The sequence below is a fragment of the Anolis carolinensis genome, chromosome 1, assembly GCF_035594765.1.
Source record: "Anolis carolinensis isolate JA03-04 chromosome 1, rAnoCar3.1.pri, whole genome shotgun sequence".
Lineage (NCBI taxonomy): Eukaryota > Metazoa > Chordata > Lepidosauria > Squamata > Dactyloidae > Anolis > Anolis carolinensis.
The window spans coordinates 250,329,628-250,350,343 of record NC_085841.1 but is presented as its reverse complement, the minus strand read 5'-3'; the positions used below and the strand labels follow the sequence as shown (position 1 = coordinate 250,350,343).

Below are 20,716 nucleotides of genomic sequence, written 5' to 3'. Positions count from 1 at the left end.
AGGCGAGATATCTGCTGGCTTCACTGACAATAAAGGTTCTACAGGTTCTTTTATATGTGGCTTTCACATATTTCAGCTTAAAGTCTCAATAATGGTTTTGTTACACAGGCCTTCAGTGAGCATATGATGGAAACAAATGTAATTAGATGGCTTACTTTTGTGCAATTTTGTGATATAACTGTTAATGGTCGGAGTGCTGGACTTTGATTCCAGAGTCTCATATTAAAATACGTGCTCAAGCATATTGTTCCGTGGGTGATACTGGACCAGCCAAATCTCCTCAGCCTAAACTCACATATGGTTATTCAGTATAGGATAGCCTTTCAAAACAGTTTTATCATGGAGGATCATGTTGACATGCAAATTCTATAGCTCAAAAAAAAAGTGAGATTTTTTCCAATCACAATATCTCACAAGTCACAACCTCTCACTGAATCCTAGAGTTCAAAGCAACCCTGGTTTAGAAACCTTGGCCTAAGATTTGAGATGCTAAGAATGGATTTGTGGATTATTTCATTCTACAACATCAATGGTTTAAATTCCCTTTTCAACTGTCATGGATTATTCAAAAGAATGCCAGGTAGAGTCCAAGGATATGAAGAGCTTACTGTGCTGGAATGGCATGAGTTCCAGTTTCCCCTTGTTTGGCTTCCTTGCCCATAGTTTTAGAGAAGTTACTTTTATGTTAGTTTATAAGGGTGGAGTTTAGGAAAACCCTTCTTGTTTTGTGTCAGCCATTTTGCTTGTCTGAGGAAAAGGGAGCCACATTTTGTGTCAATTATTTGGCCACGCCCCCTTCTGCCTGAGGTAAAAAGGAGCTGTTATAGATCATAGACCACCAGGGAATTCCAGAGGCAGGACATGTCTTCAGTCGTTCCCAGAGTTCCAGGCTTTGACAAGCTGTCTCAAGTGAATACCTTTAACCAGTACATTAACCAGTTTCTCTACATCAGTTTACTACTTTTAACGAGTACCCTAACCAGTTTACCATCAACCAGTTTTATAGTCAATACTACCTTTAATCAACCAACAGTTAAACAGTAACTGGTTAACGCCTTGGGCATAGGGTGCCTTAGAAGCCCCTATGCCAGAGTCTGAGAGCAAGCAAAACTGTCATCTTTTCTCCTTAGGAAAACAGTAATCTATTCTCCTCAGAATCATCGACATCTGGCAGCTTCAGAGTCATTAGGTTACCTTTCAAGTTTTAAATATGAACTTTGTTGTGGGGAAACCAAGTTAGTGCCTGGATGGAGTTAAACCCAAGTCCTGTTAATAAATCGTTATAATTTCCCTAAAAGCAACAGCGTGAACATTAATTCTGTGGGGTTCCTTGTTCTAAAAGAAGGCATCCAGCATCCGGCAAGCTGACAGATCGTTTAGACACGTTAATGCCAAAGTTACCTTAACAGCAGCTTGGGTGCGACAGCATAGGGGGCATTTTACCAGAATTGAATGAGGTGTGCAGCAGAGACACAATCCGTGTTACTTTGAGGAGATAAAATGAATTGGAGATCACATTTGAGTATATATATGGAGGCCTATTTCTGATTTCTATGAATAGTTGTGAAAGCATGAAAAAAACCTAAAAAAGAAAAAAATTGAAATGTGATGCTGGAGAAGAATTCTAAGGATATCGTGGACTGCTGAAAAGGCAAATGAATGAGTTCTGTCTTGGCGGGAAAGTGGGATATTAATTAATTGATTAATTGATACACTAGGCCTGAACTCTCCTAGAAGCCAAAGTGAGTAAACTAAAGCTATTGAACTTTGGACATACAATGACTATAATGATTGGTAAAGGTGAGATTGTAGGAAAAATATAAAGATCATTTTGATTGATTAAAAAAAAGGAACCATAGCACTGAGTTTGCCAAACCCAAGCAATTAATTACCAGGGCTCATGGAAGTTTCTCACTAGGTTGCCACTAGTCAAACAGGATTTGAGAGCAAACAACAACATTGTTTATATTTCTGTATGTATTATCTCTCCTTTGTGAGATTTCTTGGGGCCAACCAGAAGCCACATTAGAACACCAAGCATTATTTCTGAACAGAGAATAACTGGCCTCCTTTAGAACAGAATTGTGCGGTTAAACGAGATGTTGTAGATTGCGATATGTGCGCATTTCAGTTGTGTTATGTGGTCTCTCAGGAAATATCAATGCCAGAGTTTCTTGGACACAGGCAAGACAGAATAGTCCTAAGGGCATTGGAAGCCAATTCTTTTGATTTTAGAGCTAACCTGGAGCTAACAGTCATACTAACTGGAAGGACAGTATGAATGGGATGCTTACAAAGACATGCACAGTTACTGTCTCATAGCCAGGCAGTAGTAGATGACTGTCAACATTAAAGTCAGTGCAGGTTTGTTGAGACATTTCTTGTGGTGATGATGAGGAAAAGGAGACAGAGCCCTTACCTCCTTTCCCCATGGATCATCAGTCTGCTCCTTCCTTTTATTCATTCTGCCCTCATCTATGTTTGTTGTTTATTCATTCAGTTGCTTCCGACTTTTAGTGGCCTCATGGACCAGCCCACGCCAAAGCTCCCTGTCGGCCGTCACCATCCCCAGCTCCTTCAAGGTCAAGCCAGTCACTTCAAGGATAACATCCATCCATCTTGCCCTTGGTCGGCCCCTCTTCCTTTTTCCTTCCTTTTCCCCCAGCATCATTCTCTTCTTCAAGCTTTCCCATCTTCTCATGATGTGGCCAAAGTACTTCATCTTTGCCTCTAATATCCTTCCCTCCTGTGAGCAGTCAGGCTTTATTTCCTGGACTATGGACTGGTTGGTTCTTCTTGCAGTCCAAGGCACTCTCAGAATTTTTCTCCAGCACCACAGTTTAAAAGCATCTATGTTCCTTCGTTCAGCCTTCCTTATGGTCCAGCTCTCGCATCCATAGGTTACTATGGGGAATACCATTGCTTTAACTATGCGAACCTTCATTGCCAGTGTGATGTCTATAAAGAACATCATTAATATACAAAAGTATGCAGTATTCCATACTTGTTCATTCTCTAGCAATACACTGGAGCTTCTAAATATAGGACTTGTTGAAAATACATTGATGGGTAGCACATTATCTTTATGCTGATTAGCATCCCAGATACTGTCTAGTAGCAGGGGTAGACTTGTGAGACTAAAATGTGATATATAAAAAACTTAATATTTGGGTTTATATGCACTATTTTGGAAAATGTGTGCCCCCACCCAGAGAAAGGTGGGTTTGTGCAGATGGGGTGATTGCATGAGGGAAATGCTGAGTTTGTCCTTCTCCAGTGACCAAACACAGCATATATCATTGTACTGTATATCACTAACAGGAGGCTAACCAGTTTCCCATTACTGTGTGTTCCATTTCCTGAGTTGTGCAACATGGAACTTCATAAATTGGACTGTCCCATGGACAGAAGGGAAAATGAGGCATTTTTCAGAGATCCTTTGATGAAAAGCAAAGTTGAAAATTGTGGGAAACTGCCACCCTGGCATCTTCCTCCAGTAGATTCCAATTCCCTTCTACCATGGATAGAGATAACTCTGGATTTAACTCATTCTTTACAAATATATAGAATATTAAGCTAACTATCAGCTTTCATGCCAACAAAAGAATTGCATAAAATCTAACAGACTAAAACTGCTAGAAATATGCACCAAATCTGGCAGACTAAAACTCCAAGAAATACAGCATTAAATTTTAATATACATCTCTTCTTTGTTTGCAGTCTGCAAATCAAATGAGATGCAACAAGACTAAATATTCAACTCTCTAGATATTTTCTCATTCTTTTAACAGGCAAGGATAAACATTGTAAAGAAAATAAATTGACTTTATATACAGTCTTATTGAAAGGATCTTGGTGGCAAATCTGACAAAATACACCTTTCCCACTTGGTTTGTTTTGCTTCTAGTAGTCTAAAACTGTCATCGAGTTACATCGCACTGCATAAGAAATGTTTAATTCTAGAAAATTAAAATGCCTTTAGAGTATTTTATTTTACCTCTGTACGGGCTGTCATAGGTGTTGAAGCCATTTTTTGACTTTTATGACACAGTGAAGAGGCTTGCTTGGTTGAGATACTCACTATATTGAAGTCCCTGCAGGATTTCTACAGTGGGTCACAGGGAAGCTGGTATTGATGCTTCTAGTCCCTCGTAAGTGTATAATACAATCATTCTATGTATTAAATTACCTTTCCCTTTCATTATTAAACTGGAACACTGAATTATTCCTCTGTGATACTGAACTTTAAAATTCATATTGGCAAGTTTCTTATATTGCTTTAATAATTTGTATGCATAATGGCCTCTTCTGAAAATCCTTCTATTGATCCAGTGCTACTAAGAATATTAAGATGAATGCCAATAGATTGTGTCTGCATGTGTACATATAGGATGAAAATTTATTGATGACCAAGTCATTCAGTTATTATTTTTATTTGGAAAAGCTATTGGGTTCCATCCAAAGTAGTACAGTTGATCCTCCACATCCACAGATTATTTATCCATAGCTTGAGCCATCCATAGCATGATTTTAATAAAACATTTTAATCACTTGAAAACAAGGTTTGGAACAGTAGTTTTTGCATTGTCTTTCTCACCAGCCCTGGGTGGATTAGGTTAAGGATTATAGTGACAACCCATGCTAGCACTTGGCATTCATTTCAACTTGGAGAGCCACATATAAGCCACATTGCTGGTTTAAGTGGTGATAAAGCATTTATGTGTTTTCTACAGAAACCTCTGCAGCATTCACATTGCTTAGAATGTGTGTACTTTATTTGGACATCTCATATTTCTAGACAGGAAAAATACAGGATGGGTGACATGCATCTAGCTTCAAAATAGAACATTAGAAAAGGATCTAGCAGTCTATATAGTCTACAAACTAAACACGAGTCAACAGTATGATGTTTGAGCTAAAAAGGCCAATGCAACTGTAGGCTATATCAATAGAAGTATAGTGTCCAGATGAAGGAAAATAGTGTCACTTTATCTTGATTTAGTTAGACCTCACCTGGAATACTATGTTCATCTCTGTATACCACAAGTTATAAAAGGGTGAGACATAAACAGAGGAGGGCAGCCTAGATAGTCTGGAAATCAAGCCTTATGAGGGATGACTTAAGAAGCTGCATATGTTCAATTTGCAGAAGACTGAGAGGAGAAATGATAGCTGTTTTCAAATATTTCAAGGAACGTCATGTGGAAGATGGAGTGAGCTTGTTTTCTGAGGCCCAGAGACTAAAATATGATCCAGTGGATTCAAAGTAACGTATAAAAAAGAAATGCCAGCTAAGTATTGCAAAGAACATATTCGCTGTTCAAGAATGTCATGTCATGTTTATTCAGTACTTAGACCATAGGTCTTTCACATATAGGATGAACAAAAAAAATACATACAAACCAGATTATAAAATACTACATGAAATACACCATTAAATACTATGTAAATCATTAAAATGCGACATATATTAGCTGTTCAAGAGTGGGATAAGGTGCTGCAAAGGGTAGTGGACTTTCCATTTTGGAGATATTTAAACAGAAATTGAATGAGTATCTTTCAGGAGTGCTTTAGTTGTAGTTTCCCAGCTGTTAGATACACACACACACACCTCCCCCCATTTTCTTTCGACTAGTTCTTGAAATATACAATAGTTACCCATTTAAACATTTAGGTAATCAGCTCACTCAGAGTTATATATTTGTTATAGGGAGTCCATTAACTAAAGGCCTTGGGCTTTGTCACATGAGGCTGAAAAACTGCAGTTACCATAAAACATTTGGAATTAACACCAAGAACTAGAAAGTCCTGCCACTGGGGTGTTGTAACTGGAGGCCAGCTGTTACCAATGGTGCCATGGATTTTGAAGAGGCATGAATACAGGGCAAAAAGAAGAAATAGGCCAAGAGGAAAGTGCATCAAGCAAACCCTTGTTGGGACCACGTTCCATCTGGAAATCTATGTCGTCAGTGTGAAAGATCATGTGGGTGCAGAATAGGTCTCCACAGTCACCCATGGACCCATGACCAAGACTCTACCTCTGAAAGACAATCATATTCAGCCACGAGGGATTGCCTATGGTGATTATGACGACGACCATGTTTGGCTTGTATTTATCACAAGACATGGTATACTTCCTGTTGCTGCTTTGCATTTCACTTTTTATTCTGACAAGCCTTTGAAAATTGATATTTTATGGGAACAGGTCTTGTATAACGTGCTGCATTCTTGTTGTTGTTTTGGATGGTATATCTTGTCATCTGGTTTTTAACTTTTTAACTTTTGTATGCTGTGAATTCTAAACTGCGTATTTTAACTATTGTAAACTGTATTGAGTTCCAAACTGGGAAATGAAGGCATCATTACGCCTACTTTTACTATAACTAATACCAACAGGAAAAACAAGAACATCTTTGAGTAAAAGTACAATTATCCCCAAGACTGTGACTTTACCCACCTCCACTGAATCCCATGTTGTGTAGCATAAACAGACCACCCACAACTTTCAGCATCACTGGCTGCATCTGGATGTGTATCAGTTTCTGAGAACTGCAGACTTTTATTTTTTAAAAGACGATTGAAATTTGCCAGGAGTGACTTCATCTTCTGGGATTGCTCCGAAGCTTTAGGACAATCACTCATTGTGCTTTAGATAAGTAATTCTTTTCAATGGGTTACTCCCCAATGGCACGGAAATTAAGGAATCCAGTTTCCCATTGAGATGTTGCCATTTGATCAGTCTTGGCCTTGGAAGAGCTCCTTTCCTTTCCCAGTCTCAGTTAACGTGCACATATAATTTACGTCCTATTTATAGTTCTATGACCCATTTCATTTTCGGCCAAGTGGTCTTTTGAGTGAAAGGATTTCGAATGAGACGAACAATTCAAACCCCAAAGACCTGCAAAAGCTTTAGACACTACAAACCAGTAAGTATCAACTTGAACTCCTTCGCTGTTTAATTGGGAGAGCCTGGGCCAAAATCTGACACGGAGTTCACAGATGGGCTGGTGGTGGGGACTGAAGCGGAACAGTTTGGCTTGAAAATTTTACATCCATACATTTATGGAAACCTTTATAGTGAAATCATTATGTGTCTCCTTTCACACAAGATAACCTCATGCTCTCCATCATTTCACAGACAAAATTCAAGACAGGCATGGCCAAGCAACATCAAATTGTGACCAAGAAGGCAAAAATTATTAACGAAGAGCAGAAAATCTAGGAGAGGCTGCAGTAAATGACCTTTGCTTGAATGTACTGCGAAATACAAAACTGCCTTTTCCTCTTCCTGATCTAGGGTGCATCTGCACTGTAGAAATAATGCAGTTTGATGCTACTTTAGCTGCCATGGCTCAATGTTATGGAATAATAGCAGATGCAGTTTCACAAGATCTTTAGCCTGCTCTTGCAAAGAGTGCTGGTGCCTCACCAAACTATACATCTCTTTTTGAAATCAGCTGAAAAAGTGGAATGTAAGAGAATCATTGAGGACTAGCAATTCCAAACTGGAGAAGTTGGGTGGTATGGTGTTTTTGTTATCTCCAGGAATGTGCCTCTGAACATGTGCCGAAAGGAACATGTTGTTTTTAAAATAAAGTATTGAACATACCTTTTAAAACATAAGGGCACAGTGGATTTTGGAAAAGAAAGCAGAGGAGACGTGGCCTATGCACATGTGGAGAATGGTGCTTACAAAACAGTAGGAAACAGCTTTGTGTTTGGGCATCTGGCAAGAACGATAAAATTCTGACTGGATGGATATAAGTTGGGCAGCTAACAGTCCTATTGCATGATTTATTTTATTTAAGAACATCTATATACAGTACCACTTACTACTTTTTAAATCCCAGCATAATTGCCAGAGGCATGTATTCAGTTGCTAGCCCTAACTAGAATAGACTCATATAATCAATGAGATTTATATAGGTTTTGACTTAACCATTCAGTAGTGGATTCAATAGCTCTTGCTGGGAATAGCAATTGGATTTCGGCCCAAACATTGCCATTAGTGCATGTTTGTGGTTGCTGTCGCAGAGATGTGGAACTCTCTTACCCATAAAATTTACAACCCAGAATCATTGTTAATGTTTTCAGATAGCTTTATTGGCTGCTTTTAAACTTTATTGACTCAAACATGTATCTTAAAGTTTAGTACTATTAATAATCACTTTGTGGAAATGACTAGGCTTTTTCAGTGCTGCTTTCCACAACCTAACAAGAGGAAACAGCACAGAAAGCCTATCTAATATTTTGAAAATGGTAGAGAATGAACGTTTTGCATAGCAAATATTGCTTTGTAATTAATTTCTGTCCAGCATTAAATTTACCTGATGACAAAACTCTACCAAAATGGTTTTAGGGTACAGTAAAAGCATCTTGGTAACTTTAAAAGATCAAAATGAAGCAAATTCACTTAGATCATATTTTGTACCTTTCAAGTTGACTTAGAATCATGACATTTCAGAAACCTATAGGCAGTTTTGTGGAGTTGTTTTATATGTTCACTTTGTAGGAGCTGCCATAGTCTGATGTTAGTCTGATTTATCAGGTTTTCAACATCACTTCCAGGATTTATTCTGGAAAAGCTGTGCACATATTTTGCCTTGAATGTCTCACCTGCTAAGTGCATTATACCCCACCTTGAACTTGACACACGTAGACATGCATTTTGTCCCTCATCTTGTGCTCACACTTAAAATTATATTTAAAATGCTTTTAAAGCTTGTTTTTAGTTAAATTTATAAAGGTTCTCCTAGATCAGGGATGTCAAACTCATTTTTATCAAAGGCCACATCAAACTTTTGGTTCCTTTCAAAGGTCCATTGAACCCATGGATGGAGAATCCATGGATACAGAGGGCCAACTATATGTTTTTTTACACAGTAGTTGGTGCACTTTAATTTTTACTCAGTTTGGGTCTCCAGGTATTATTGAACAATAACTGGTATCACATTTGATTCTCCACCATGTGGACTGGGAATAATGGGAATTGCAATCCAACAGCACTTGTGGCTCTGAGGTTGGGAAAGGTTAAAGAACATTTTAACATCAGACATCACATCCACAAGCCTTGTATCTAAACTCGAACCCTACTCTCCTAGCTATGGTAACCAGAACAAACTACAACCTTCCAGATCTTTCTGTATCACAACTCCCATCAGCTCTATTTAAGATGTCTAATGATGAGGAGCCCCCAGTGGCACAGCAGATTAAAGCGCTGAGCTGCTGAACTTGCTGACTGAAAGATCGGCGGTTTGAATCCGGGGAGCGGGGTGAGCTCCCGCTGTTAGCCCCAGCTTTCTGCCAATCTAACAGTTTGAAAACATGCAAATGTGAATAGATCAATAGGTACCTCTCTGGCGGAAAGGTAATGGCACTCTTTGTAGTCATGCCGGTCACATGACCTTGGAGGTGTCTACAAACAATGCCAGCTCTTTGGCTTAGAAATGGAGATGAACACAATCCCCCAGAGTTGGACATTGACTTAACATCAAGGGGAATCCTTTACCTTTAATGATGAGAAATACAGTAGTTGTAATCCAGCATCTGGAAGGCCATGTAAAATGACACGGAGGGCCAGATGTGCCTTGGAGGCCTTGGGTTTGACACATGTGGCTTAGATCAATTGAATAGAGAGGAGCATTGGAGGCTATGCAGTTAAGAATCATGCTCAATGCAGGATCTGCAATACAGAACAGATCCTGCATCCCTAACCCTATAGCATCCCTAACCTTCTCTAACCTCTGTTTATATTCTGCAAAGGTAAAGGTAAAGGCTTTTCCTTGACACTGCTAGGTTTACAAAACAAACCTTATAATCTCCTCACAATAATTTGTTCTACTGTAGTGTGAAGGCAGCTGTTATCATTGGGTTGTTTAACTGTTTGCTCCTCAGTAGTTTCTTTACCAGTCAGTTCTAGCCTCTGGAGCGAGAAATAAATCTGCTCTACCTTTTAATAATCTTTTAAGTAGCCCACTGTTTGAAGCCAGTTATGCTTCTTCTGAAACTTTTAAAAAGAACCACCTCCCAACTCTTTCAACGATAGCTCATAGCACTTGAGTTGCTGGACTCTCTCACAATCCTGCTCTTCCTCCTCTGGACACTTGTCCTTATCAGTTGGTGTCCAGAACTGGTACTCTAGATGCAGTCTGGCCACTGTAGAATGGAGTGGGTTTTTAAAACTTCCTGTGATCTGAGAGCTACGCTTCTGTCATTGCAGTCTACATCAGGATTAGCTTTTTAAACAGCTATATTGCACTGATGGTTTATATTCAGCAAGTGACCCACTAAAATGTGTAAGTATTTTTCACCTGAAGTTTTCTACCTGCTGTTCTTGCAGCTTTTGACCCTGAATGGAGGAGTTTGCATTTATCTGTTGAAGTCCACCTGCTTATTTCAGTCCAGTGTTTTAGCCTGTCAATATCACTCTGTCTTGGATTAAGTATTTCTCTCTTGGTGGCATCTGCAAATTTAATAGCATTCCCTTCTCTGCTCTCATCTCAATCATAAAAAACACCACTATCATGACCATCACCAACAATAGAAAACTACAGGTCTTAAGGCAGAACCTTGTGGTAGTCCACTTAAGGTCATCCTCCAGTTTGATGCATAGCCATTCATAATAACTCACCATTATGTACAGTTGCTCAATTAAATGTAAATCCACCTGACAGTACTGCAATTTGTTCAACATTTTAGTATTTTGTAAATGCACAACACAATGGATGTCAAATGTCCTGAAATAAAAATGTATTATGTCCATGGACCACACATGGTCTATACAAACAGACTTTTTTTGTGTCAGGAGCGACTTCAGAAACCACAGGTCGCTTTTGGTGTGAGAGAATTGGCCGTCTGCAAGGACGTTGCCTAGGTATGTGTTACCATCCTGTGGGAGGCTTCTCTCATGTCCCACAAGTAGACATGATATTGGTTAAAGAAGAATCTGTTTGCAGATCAATGTAGTTAGTTTTATATCTTATTTGAATGCCACAGAAGTCATTAGATCGGGTGGAAATGGCTTATAATTAATGTTCTGCATATTACCAATGCATTTATACTGTCATTAAACCGGCAATCAAAGGTTAGCAATAAGACTTGTGGCAGAGGAAAGTTACTTCTGCTGAATGAAAGTTTTTGTAGACAGATGAAGTTCCTTATTTTTGGGGTGAGTCCACAATTACACTGATTGTACTACTTACAAAGAAATATATTAACACAAATCCGGATTGTAAAAGTGAATGCCTAAAACCACAGCAGCCTATGAATAACAGACAACAGAAATGAAGATAGTACTGAATGGTAAGGACCAGCCATTGCTGGAAGAAAAACAATGAATTTCCTAGACAGCTAATTGTCTGTGTAATAGGAAAGTTCATGTAGAGTCTAATGAAAAAACCTATTTGGCATGCTACCATTGCTTAGATTAATGTTATGGTTAACAAGCTTACTACCATACAAGGCAAAACAGCCTATAATTATTCAATGAATACATACTGGGAGCGTCAGTGATTAACGAGTGCCAAATGCATAGAAGCATTAATTGGGGGCCAAAGAAAAGCAGGAAGTGATTTGGGAATGAAAAGTGGATCAGGGGAACATCTTGTCAGGTCTCCCCCTGTACTCTCTTCAAAGCAGCATAGATGTGCACCATTGTGAGAATTAGTGTCTCAGTAATGGAGCCAAGTGGGGAACTCTACCCTGATTTAGTGGCCATGTTCACACAGAACGGGAGCCTCGCCTCACTGGGAACGAGGGAGTCCTGGCATTGGGAGTACCTTGGCTTACTGAGAATTAACTATGTCCCTGTGCGGGCAGCTAATTTGCTCCCTCTTGGCTCTTTCTTGGTAAAATGGCTAGATCAGCCAGGCATTGAAAACTTACTGAATTACGCACACATTTTGCCCTTGTTTAGGAGAAAAAAAAACAGGAATCGAAAGTGCACACCAGCCTGGAATGTGTTCTTGCCACTAAAATGCCAGAGTATGCCTTAAAAGTTTGATAAAGCACAAAGCATAATGTCCAATTAAAATAAAAACATTTGCCCCATGGATTTATATGGGAGTATTTCAAATGTAGGTTTTAATGCTTCCACTGAAGTAAGTGGCACTTAGTTATGTAACTGTGACTGGAACATGCCCAGCTGCTCAGATAATATGGAAGATTACTGCTATACCAGCATTTCTATTTCCCGTTCATGGAGTATGTACTCATGTGAGGTCATTACAAATACTAAATTCAGCTTTCCCATTAAAAGCATCTTCAGAAATGATGATGGGAAGCCAGAATGAATGTAAATATTCTCTTATTTTGTTCTTGCATTAAAAAACCAGCCATTGAAGAGGGGTCCCTCAATTGGGTGAGATTATGAAACCTTTGTTGTTCTTTAAAGAAAGCAATTAAGGAAATTTTAATCAAATATAGTGCAAAATGAGTGGACAATACAGTGTATCTGCACAAAATGGAAGTTTTATGTCTTTTTTTTAAACAAAAAAAAAGAGGCCGAAATGTGAAACATTTCTCAGTTACGATTATTTTCTTGACAGGGAGCCTTGATGAATGAATACATTATTTCTTATTATGAGTGAGAAAACTAGGAAGTATTCTTTACATCCTTCAAAGCAGGGTAATTATGTTTAATAGAGATGGGATTTTATGAAACGAGATGTATTTATCAGATATCTCAATACTGAACGCCAGGCTCAAGCCGGGTTTATCCACAGAATCCCTCCAATGGCTCTGTTTGTGTCAAGAACCGAATTCATTCCCTAAATTGCTTTGCCACCTCCAATGCATGTGCATCCATTTCTACCTCTTATTATACAGGGGCAAGAAATAAACCGCAACAGGAAAAATGTGATGTGTTTTCATTCACTTTCTTTTTCCTACAGATTTGCACAGCTGCCTTGTATCCTCCACCAGATGGAACTGAGGAGTCAGAAAAACCAACACACTTTATTTTCTGTAGAAGAATAGGCAGGACTGAGGGGAGACTACCATAGCTAAGGAGACTTTTGTTTTCCAGCCACAACATTCCTGCCAAAATGGAGGCAGAGAACAGAGAGATCCGAACTTTCTGAAGTGGTATCAGGGGTCAGTTGGGCTTTCCAACCCAGTGCATCGTTCCAGGCAACTCTTGTCAACCAATTTCTGAAGAAAGAGAGCAATTAACACATCATTTTCAATTGTTTAATTCTCTTTGATCAAAGTGGAAGTCACAAAAAAATATCATTAACCCCATGAAGACACAATGTCCAGATCACCCTAATCTCACAGAATCAGCACACAGTTACAGACTTGTAAAAGCTACTTCTAGTAATGCTGGATTTTCTTCTATCGCTGACAGGGCTAAACATTTGTAAAAAGACAGTCTGCTTCTATAGAACTCTAAGGAAAAAAAGGAAAGAAAAGTACTCTTGTTTGTACTTAACACGCACAGACGAGCCTTTGGAACATAAACAAGTATTGTTGCATGATGCTTCTTCATATCAAAAATACCAGGGTCTCTGCTGAACATACAAATGGAACGCTGAGCAACTACGCTGTTCATACTGTGGGATCATAAATTGAGGAGAACTTTTACACCTGCATTACACCACTCCTATCCTTAAAGGAGCATTTGACAACATGAATGCAAACACAATACACTGAGAGAGTCATTTTGGTGCTTAAGATGTGCTGATTGCAGAGACATTTGTTTGAAATAACCCATACATTCTATAAAGATATGTAAACAGTTCAGGTACGGTAGATTATTCCCCGCAAAAAGAAAATATAAAATAAAGAAAAGACACCACTACCGTTAATTAAGATCCAACATGGCCAATGCTGCTTCATTATTTCCCTATTATCCCTGAGCACCTTAAAAATCAGTCCCCAAATCTTGCTTTTTAAAAAATACACACACAGTGTATCATTTTGCAACTAGTCATGCTACCAGTTTGGCACTGCCAAACACAACTAGAAGTATGTGGGCTGGGAAGAGATATCTTCCTCTTTGTTGCATGATTCGTTGACGGTAGCAAATCTGCGCATTGGACTGCATGCACCCTGCCTTGTCCTTGCAAAGATTACATCCCCATCACAGAACAGGAGGGTTAGTGCAGGCTGGCATTTGCCCGGGCTCTAAAGTGCACTTTATCACACCTGGCTCCTCAATGGAGTGCCGTGCACTTACACCCTCGTGACTGCGACTGAAGAGGCTGTGTGTGGTCCACTGTGGCTGCAGTTAGCTTCCACTCATTTTAATGGAACCGGTTGCTGATGGATCCTTTGCATTTTCCCTTAACCTCCCCCCCTCCCATTTTTAAAAGCCATTTCTCATATAATAGTCTTCAAAAACTAAAAATGCAGAAATTACCTTGTCAGAGGAAATCACTACCAAACCTACAGATTACAAAAAGATTGCATAGGAATATCAATGGGCATAGGTGCATCAAAATGGCGAGAAAATGCTCTTCTTTCTTCTTCCTCTCCTTCAGAACAGAATATGGCAACAACGATGTCATTTATTTTTTTCTTGAAAAATCAAATGATCTCACTTTATTTCAAAATTGTACAAAATGGCAATGGCTGCTTATAAAAACAAAGTTTTAGTTTTGTTTTGAAAGATGTGAAATCTCAGGCATTGTACCACCACCCCTGAGATTATTCACAGTGCAGTGGAAATTGTGTTTTGAGGCAGAAATTACAACTCGTCTTTCCTTTTCCCTATCCTTTCATGGTCTCGTTCTCTGAGGGTTCGCATGAAGGTTGTAAATCCAGATTCCTAAAACATAAGAAAATAAAAAGTTGGTTGCACGTTGGAAATGGAACATAGTGCCTAACTCTTCATCGTAAAGAACAGTGGACAACAACTTAGGGTGAGATGAAAGGAGCAGGACATGAAGGCCTTTGTACCCAAAGGGTCACTGCTCTTAAGGAAAAGCCATATTCAGAGGGCACAGGTGCTCAAGATCAGTTATTGAACTACAGCATCCAATTCCCATCACTTTTCACCACAGTTGTGCTTGGTAGGACTGATAGAAGCTGGAGTCTCCCAACATCTACAGTAAAGATAGGCAATTATGTAAAACCTGTGAGCTACATTAATTCCTAAGGAGATCTTGGAATACCTTATCCCTCCACTGCACCTTCTCCTAAAAACAACAAAACCAAACTCGAATATCCTCCAAGGAACCCTTTCCAACATATTTTGAATATCAATTGAGATGATGACTCAGCCCCCTCCTAACAGCTCAGTTGGACAAGACATTGCAGGAACCATGTGAGAGGGGGATCTTCAGACAAACACACTGGATGATGAAATCACCTTGTGAAAGTATTCCCATATAGTAGAGCTCCAAACTGTGTGCACATCTAAGTGCTTTCAAGTCAACTTATGGAGATATTATGAATATTATGATATTATGAGGTTTTTAGAGTTCTTTCCCCTGAAATATGGCCTACAGCACACAGTCTTCACTTGCAGTCTCTCATTTGAGTATTAACAAGAGCTGGCCCTGCTTAGCTGCCAAGATCAGATGGGAACATGCCATGCCTTTAGAGCAACCCATTATTCAGAAGATAATGTGCAGTGCCTATTTTGCTATGACTGTGGTAAAGAGTCATGCCCTTAATCTGCAATACACTGCCTCTTTGCAAGCGATCAAAATCCATGCGGTCATGCCCTTAAACAGTGAGAGCTGGAGCCAAAACACCACAGAAGTCCGCAAGCTTTTCCATTAATTTCTGAGGGCTTTAGATTAGACCTGACAACTCATCCGATCTATTTGGACACATGATGTAGTGGGAATGGAGCCACCGTTATTTTGTCTGCTGCATCTGTCAATTTTAATTTGGAATGTTACGCATCACTACTCATGAAATTTGAGATTCCAGTAAACACCCCAAAGAACTAGCTTTTGATTAGCAATGTACCTGCTATTACAAGTGTTATCCGAAACGTATTATCTAGCTCAGTGAAGCTGTGTGTGATGTTTCTTTCTGTGTTTTAACAAAATACCTAATATCCAAGCAAATGCCGAGAAGGAATACACCTAAAATTAAACGAGCCCTTCAAAGGGCTCCACTTTGAGTTGGGTTCGGCTGCATGGTTATTTCTTCACAGGTTGGTGTGCAACCTGTTTTGTTTTATAGCCATTGTGGTACAGACCAGTCATGCCCAATCTGGTGCCTCAAAATTTTGCTTGGGACTGCAGTCATCTAAATCTCTGAATAAGGTTGGGAAAGGCTATTGTAGACTGAGATGAAGATAAACAAAAAACAAAAAACAACAACGGGGGGGGGTGTCCTGTAACTTTCTTGAATACTTTTCTACCTTCCCACCTCTGATGAAAGGCATTCAAAACACAAAGGACTTTCAAAAGCAGACTGGAATGGCAAATCCACATACCAAAACAGAAAAGCCATAAAGTAAATATATTCCCAGTGGACATGCATAAAACAGGATGCAGCTTTGGATCATGTCCAGATAGATAAGCCCAGGTGGTTGCTACATCCCACTGAGACTTCTCCAATAAGTTTCTTTCACTGCATATAAGCAGCACAGATTCCTTTAAAAATGAATTGTAAATGACTGTATTCTTATTTGCAAAGTAATAGATTGAAGCTTTTATGATGCATGAGTGCGATGGAAGTAAAATAGTGGCATGATGCTACACGGAAGACAGATTCTTAGAGTTACTGTCAGCGGGGCTAATACCATATAATATAAGCTAAGACGTTGGCCTAGTATGGAGAGGAAGGAGAGCTAGTTGGGTATCACAAATGGAAACATTTTTAAACTGATGAAAGGATTTACAAAATCGCCAATTTCCCAGTAAGTACTTGGCAGCAATATTCTCCTGTGAACTGATATGTTCCAGTTGAATAGAGGGCGACAGCTCTCCATTAGTCATTGAAAGAACTAAGATAGAGGGGTTCTGTGTGCTAATTCAGATGTTAAGAAATGAAAAGGGACAGCTGGGAACATGAGGACAAGCAGCAAGATTTCCCCCCAAATTGTGATTTTTTAAAAAAAGAAAAGAGCATATGCACATTTGCTTATCTTCCTCTGCCAAACAAATGAGATCTGTCACTTTCATAAATCCTTTTTATTTTTGTAAGTGCATTTGTAAAGCCAAAGTGATGTCATGGCTTAAACTCAATTTGCTGCTATTTATATTTAGGCTGATAAAACCTCATTATAAAATCAAAACACAGCATGCACTCTGTATCCATGAGAAAGTGTACAGTGTGGGGTAGCACAGTTCGTTGCAGATCAAGACCGAAGAGACACAATTTCTGCAGAATTCCCACAAGAACTAACTGCAATAAAGCTGAATGGAGATATTACTTTAGGATCTTATTGCTTGTCCTCTCTTAATTCCACAAATATGCAAAGGGCAACTCAAGGCACAGATTCCAAATAAATATGCAGAACCCGCTGGAACAACTTTCACACTACATTGGCTAGGGATAGATATGGGGTTGGCAGATGTTCAATTTTCTCATTTTCATTAGTGCAAACTTCATGGAGAAAAATGTGTAAATAATAAGGCTCAAAATAAAGGCACCAAAATCTTCGGCAGAATGAAATAGACCTGACAAATTCATGTGTATGTATGGAGAGATATGGTACAGCCATGTGGATTGCATAATGGAAAGGAAGCATTAAACCCATTTGCAAAATGACAAAGAGAGAGGGGAAAGAGAGACTCATAATTTAAGATGGAACCAATTTAAAGGATATGAGTTCTTTCTAACGTCCTACTGTTTTAATACTTTGCCATGTACTCACCCCTCTGTCTCCATTATATTTTTCTATAAATTTCCCATAGTTGTAGTAGTTGAAGGTCGGGTAACCATCCACACCTTCCTGCTTACACAGGTCATGATTCTGTTCTTTGGCGCAGTCCACTGCAGCGTAGGCAATCTAACACAAGAAGGAATAATAATTAAAGAAGAACCATCAGTGAGAACTCTCTGCGTCTGGTCTGTCAACCAAGTACAAAACCCTCAAACTGTAGTATAGTTCACCAGTTTGTGTGCAAATATTCCGCTGTGGAGGATTCAGCTCTGGCCTGATTGCTCCAGTATAACCAAACACAGACTTAAATTCAATTCAAAGTACCTGTGTTGGTGAGATGGCTCAACCTGGCTGCATGCACATTCACTTGCTCAAGCAGGTGGGGGAGAAAGAGATGGGGTGGGGTGCAAGGGTCTCCAGGACAGACAGCAGGAGTGCCACTGTCTTCAAAACAGTTGCCACAGCTTATTCCTGCTGCCCTTACCTACTTTGTGCTGTCATCTCACATCTCTAGCTGAGCTCCTTCCCTTTCCCCATCTGGCTCTATTCTAGAGATCCACACACCATTTACTCTTCAACCCATTTCTCACCTGAATGAATAACTGCATGAGGGAACACATGTGCCTACTGTTCTCGTGCTCCCCCATCCTATCTCCTTCCCCCTCCTGCCAGTCAAGAGGAAACATGTGTGTGACTGGGCCCAGCAACCCCGCCAGTTTGACATCTTCCAACCAACCAAAGATTGGCTGATGACTAAGCCTGACTTAAGAGAACATAGCTCAAGATGGAAAGCAACATTATGAAAGTCACCATTAAAAATGGCAGAGGGCAGCAGCAGAGGCGGAAGCAAATAATCCATGAATAATCAGATGTGCAAAGGAGAAGCCCACAAATGTGGAAGGATGACTGTAGACCTAAAGGTCTGTTTTGTTCTAAAGACAAATGACCCAAGTAATGAACCAATTCAAGTAATTCCACCAATTAAATGTTTAACATTAACGTTATGTTATTAATTTCCCAAGTTCTAATGTTCAGTATTTCATACACTATTTTCAGACCTAACATTCTAAGACTTTACTCTCAGTAATATACATTTGCCTGAATACACCCACCAGACTCATTTTGGGAGAAAAGTCATCTGTACAGTTTTAATCCCACTTAAATGTGGAGATGGGCACTTTCTATTTTAATTTTATTGTGTTTGCTGCCTAGAATCTATTGAATGGGAATTTAATGTCATTTAAAATTTAAGATTCCATTACACTGCTTCTTTTAAACAATCTGCTCATAATATTCTACCTTCTTGCCTCATGGGCTGTCACTGAGCCACAGCCCCATAATTAACTGTCATTTAATATTCCACTATGACCTCCGACTTCATCGTGACACATAGTAGATGTTACACATACACCCACAGCAGCATTCTTACCAATTATTAACAAGAATGTGCAAGTGATTTTCTTTCAATTCTATAGGTTCACTCTGGGCTCCCTCTAATTATTTCCTTGCTTGAGTTGTTGCTCCATCCAACAAGCTACTCTGACAAATAAATGCCTCCGCCCTCATTTTAGAGCTGAATAGGAGACCAAGTGTTGCTTACCTGTCAATTTAAGAGGATGTTAATGTGTTAATGAATGCTCCTTTCCTGCTCAAGTAAATGTGTACCAGAAAAGATATAGGTTATCTCTATTAAGATATAGATCATTTCTATTATCTTGCATGTGATGATTAAATACCCCTATCTTGGATTAGGGCTTCAAATGACATAGATATCCTCTTCATGATGTACAGCTTGGGAATGGGCCACAATCCCAAAATGGTTGACCGACCCATCTAGCCTTGGGAAAAGCTCCTTCTCCAAGGACAATGAAACTATGCTGTCCAAAGGAAGGTGAAGAGAGTGAAATTCCAATATTATAACAATAACAACAACAACATTTTATTTAGATATGTATCTCCTGAAAACAGGGTTGGGCTGCAAGCCCGTTTTGCCCTAGTCAGAGTAGCCAATTGTCCCCATGTAAGCCGCTTTGAGTCCCTCCGGGGAGATGGTGACGAGATACAAAAATAAAATTGTTGTTGTTGTTGTTGTTGTCATTGTTGTAGGAAATTATGGTGTTATGGTTGTGCGTTTTCAAGTTGTTTCAAACTTATGGGGACCCTAAGGAGGACCTATCACAGGAATTTCTTGGCAAGACTTGTTTAGAGAAAGTTCAACTTTGCCTGCCTCAGAGGCTGGGAAAGTGTGACTTGTCTAAGGTCACCCAATAGGTTTCCATGGCTGATTGGGGATTTGAATGCTAATCTCCAGTGTCATAGTTCAATGCTCAAACCACTAGGCTCTCTGATGATGATGCTAGTACAGAGAGGGGACGACATACAAGATGAAATCCACACAAAGAGAAAAATGATCCAGTACTGCAGCGATTCATGACTCAACCACATTATTATTATTGCTAGAAACTGAAAACATAACATTATCAATAGTATTAATAATGCTGTCAGCATCTTGTCAAGAAGACCAAGATTTTTTAAATACCAAGGTTGGTGCACTTCCTGAATTGTGCAGGGCTAGATCTTCATGGCCAGCTTTTCTCTGTCCTGGCTAGGCAGATGAAGCATTTGGCACTCAACACAATGGAGGTTCCAAAAGGCCCACGATTCTTGGCTGTCAAAAGCTCTTTGATCAGGTTGATGAGGCTACCACTAAACTGTTTGGGCCTTGCAAAGTGGTCTTTCCAGGTTATTAGAGACAATGACAGGATTTGTGAAGACATACAGATTTCTGTGATGCCAGGTTGCCAATGCCTGCGGCAGCCAGAAATGATCTCTACTAGTCATAACATAGTATCCTTTGAAAGGGAGTGTTCATGGGAAGACAATCATACATGTTTCATCTGCCAAAGAGGGAATCTGTTACTAGGATGT

At 39.5% G+C, this 20,716-nt stretch overlaps 1 protein-coding gene and 1 long non-coding RNA gene across 2 annotated transcripts in view; one reads left to right on the top strand and one right to left on the bottom strand.

The window, feature by feature from the left end:
• Positions 1 to 5,076: 5,076 nt before the first annotated feature.
• Positions 5,077 to 13,642, top strand: LOC134295314 (uncharacterized). The gene is made up of 2 exons (XR_010001856.1): positions 5,077 to 6,926; positions 12,891 to 13,642. It is a non-coding gene; the product is annotated as an uncharacterized LOC134295314 (long non-coding RNA).
• The window catches only part of pdia5 (protein disulfide isomerase family A member 5), a 220,977-nt gene continuing 213,435 nt past the window's right edge, over positions 13,175 to 20,716 (bottom strand). Inside the window, exons 16-17 of the mRNA XM_062967407.1 lie at positions 17,780 to 17,914; positions 13,175 to 14,767 (exon numbers count right to left, since the gene is read on the bottom strand). Of these exons, the coding sequence (XP_062823477.1) occupies positions 14,687 to 14,767; positions 17,780 to 17,914 (216 nt within the window). The 3' untranslated portion in view covers positions 13,175 to 14,686. The remainder of the gene's footprint in view (positions 14,768 to 17,779; positions 17,915 to 20,716) is intronic.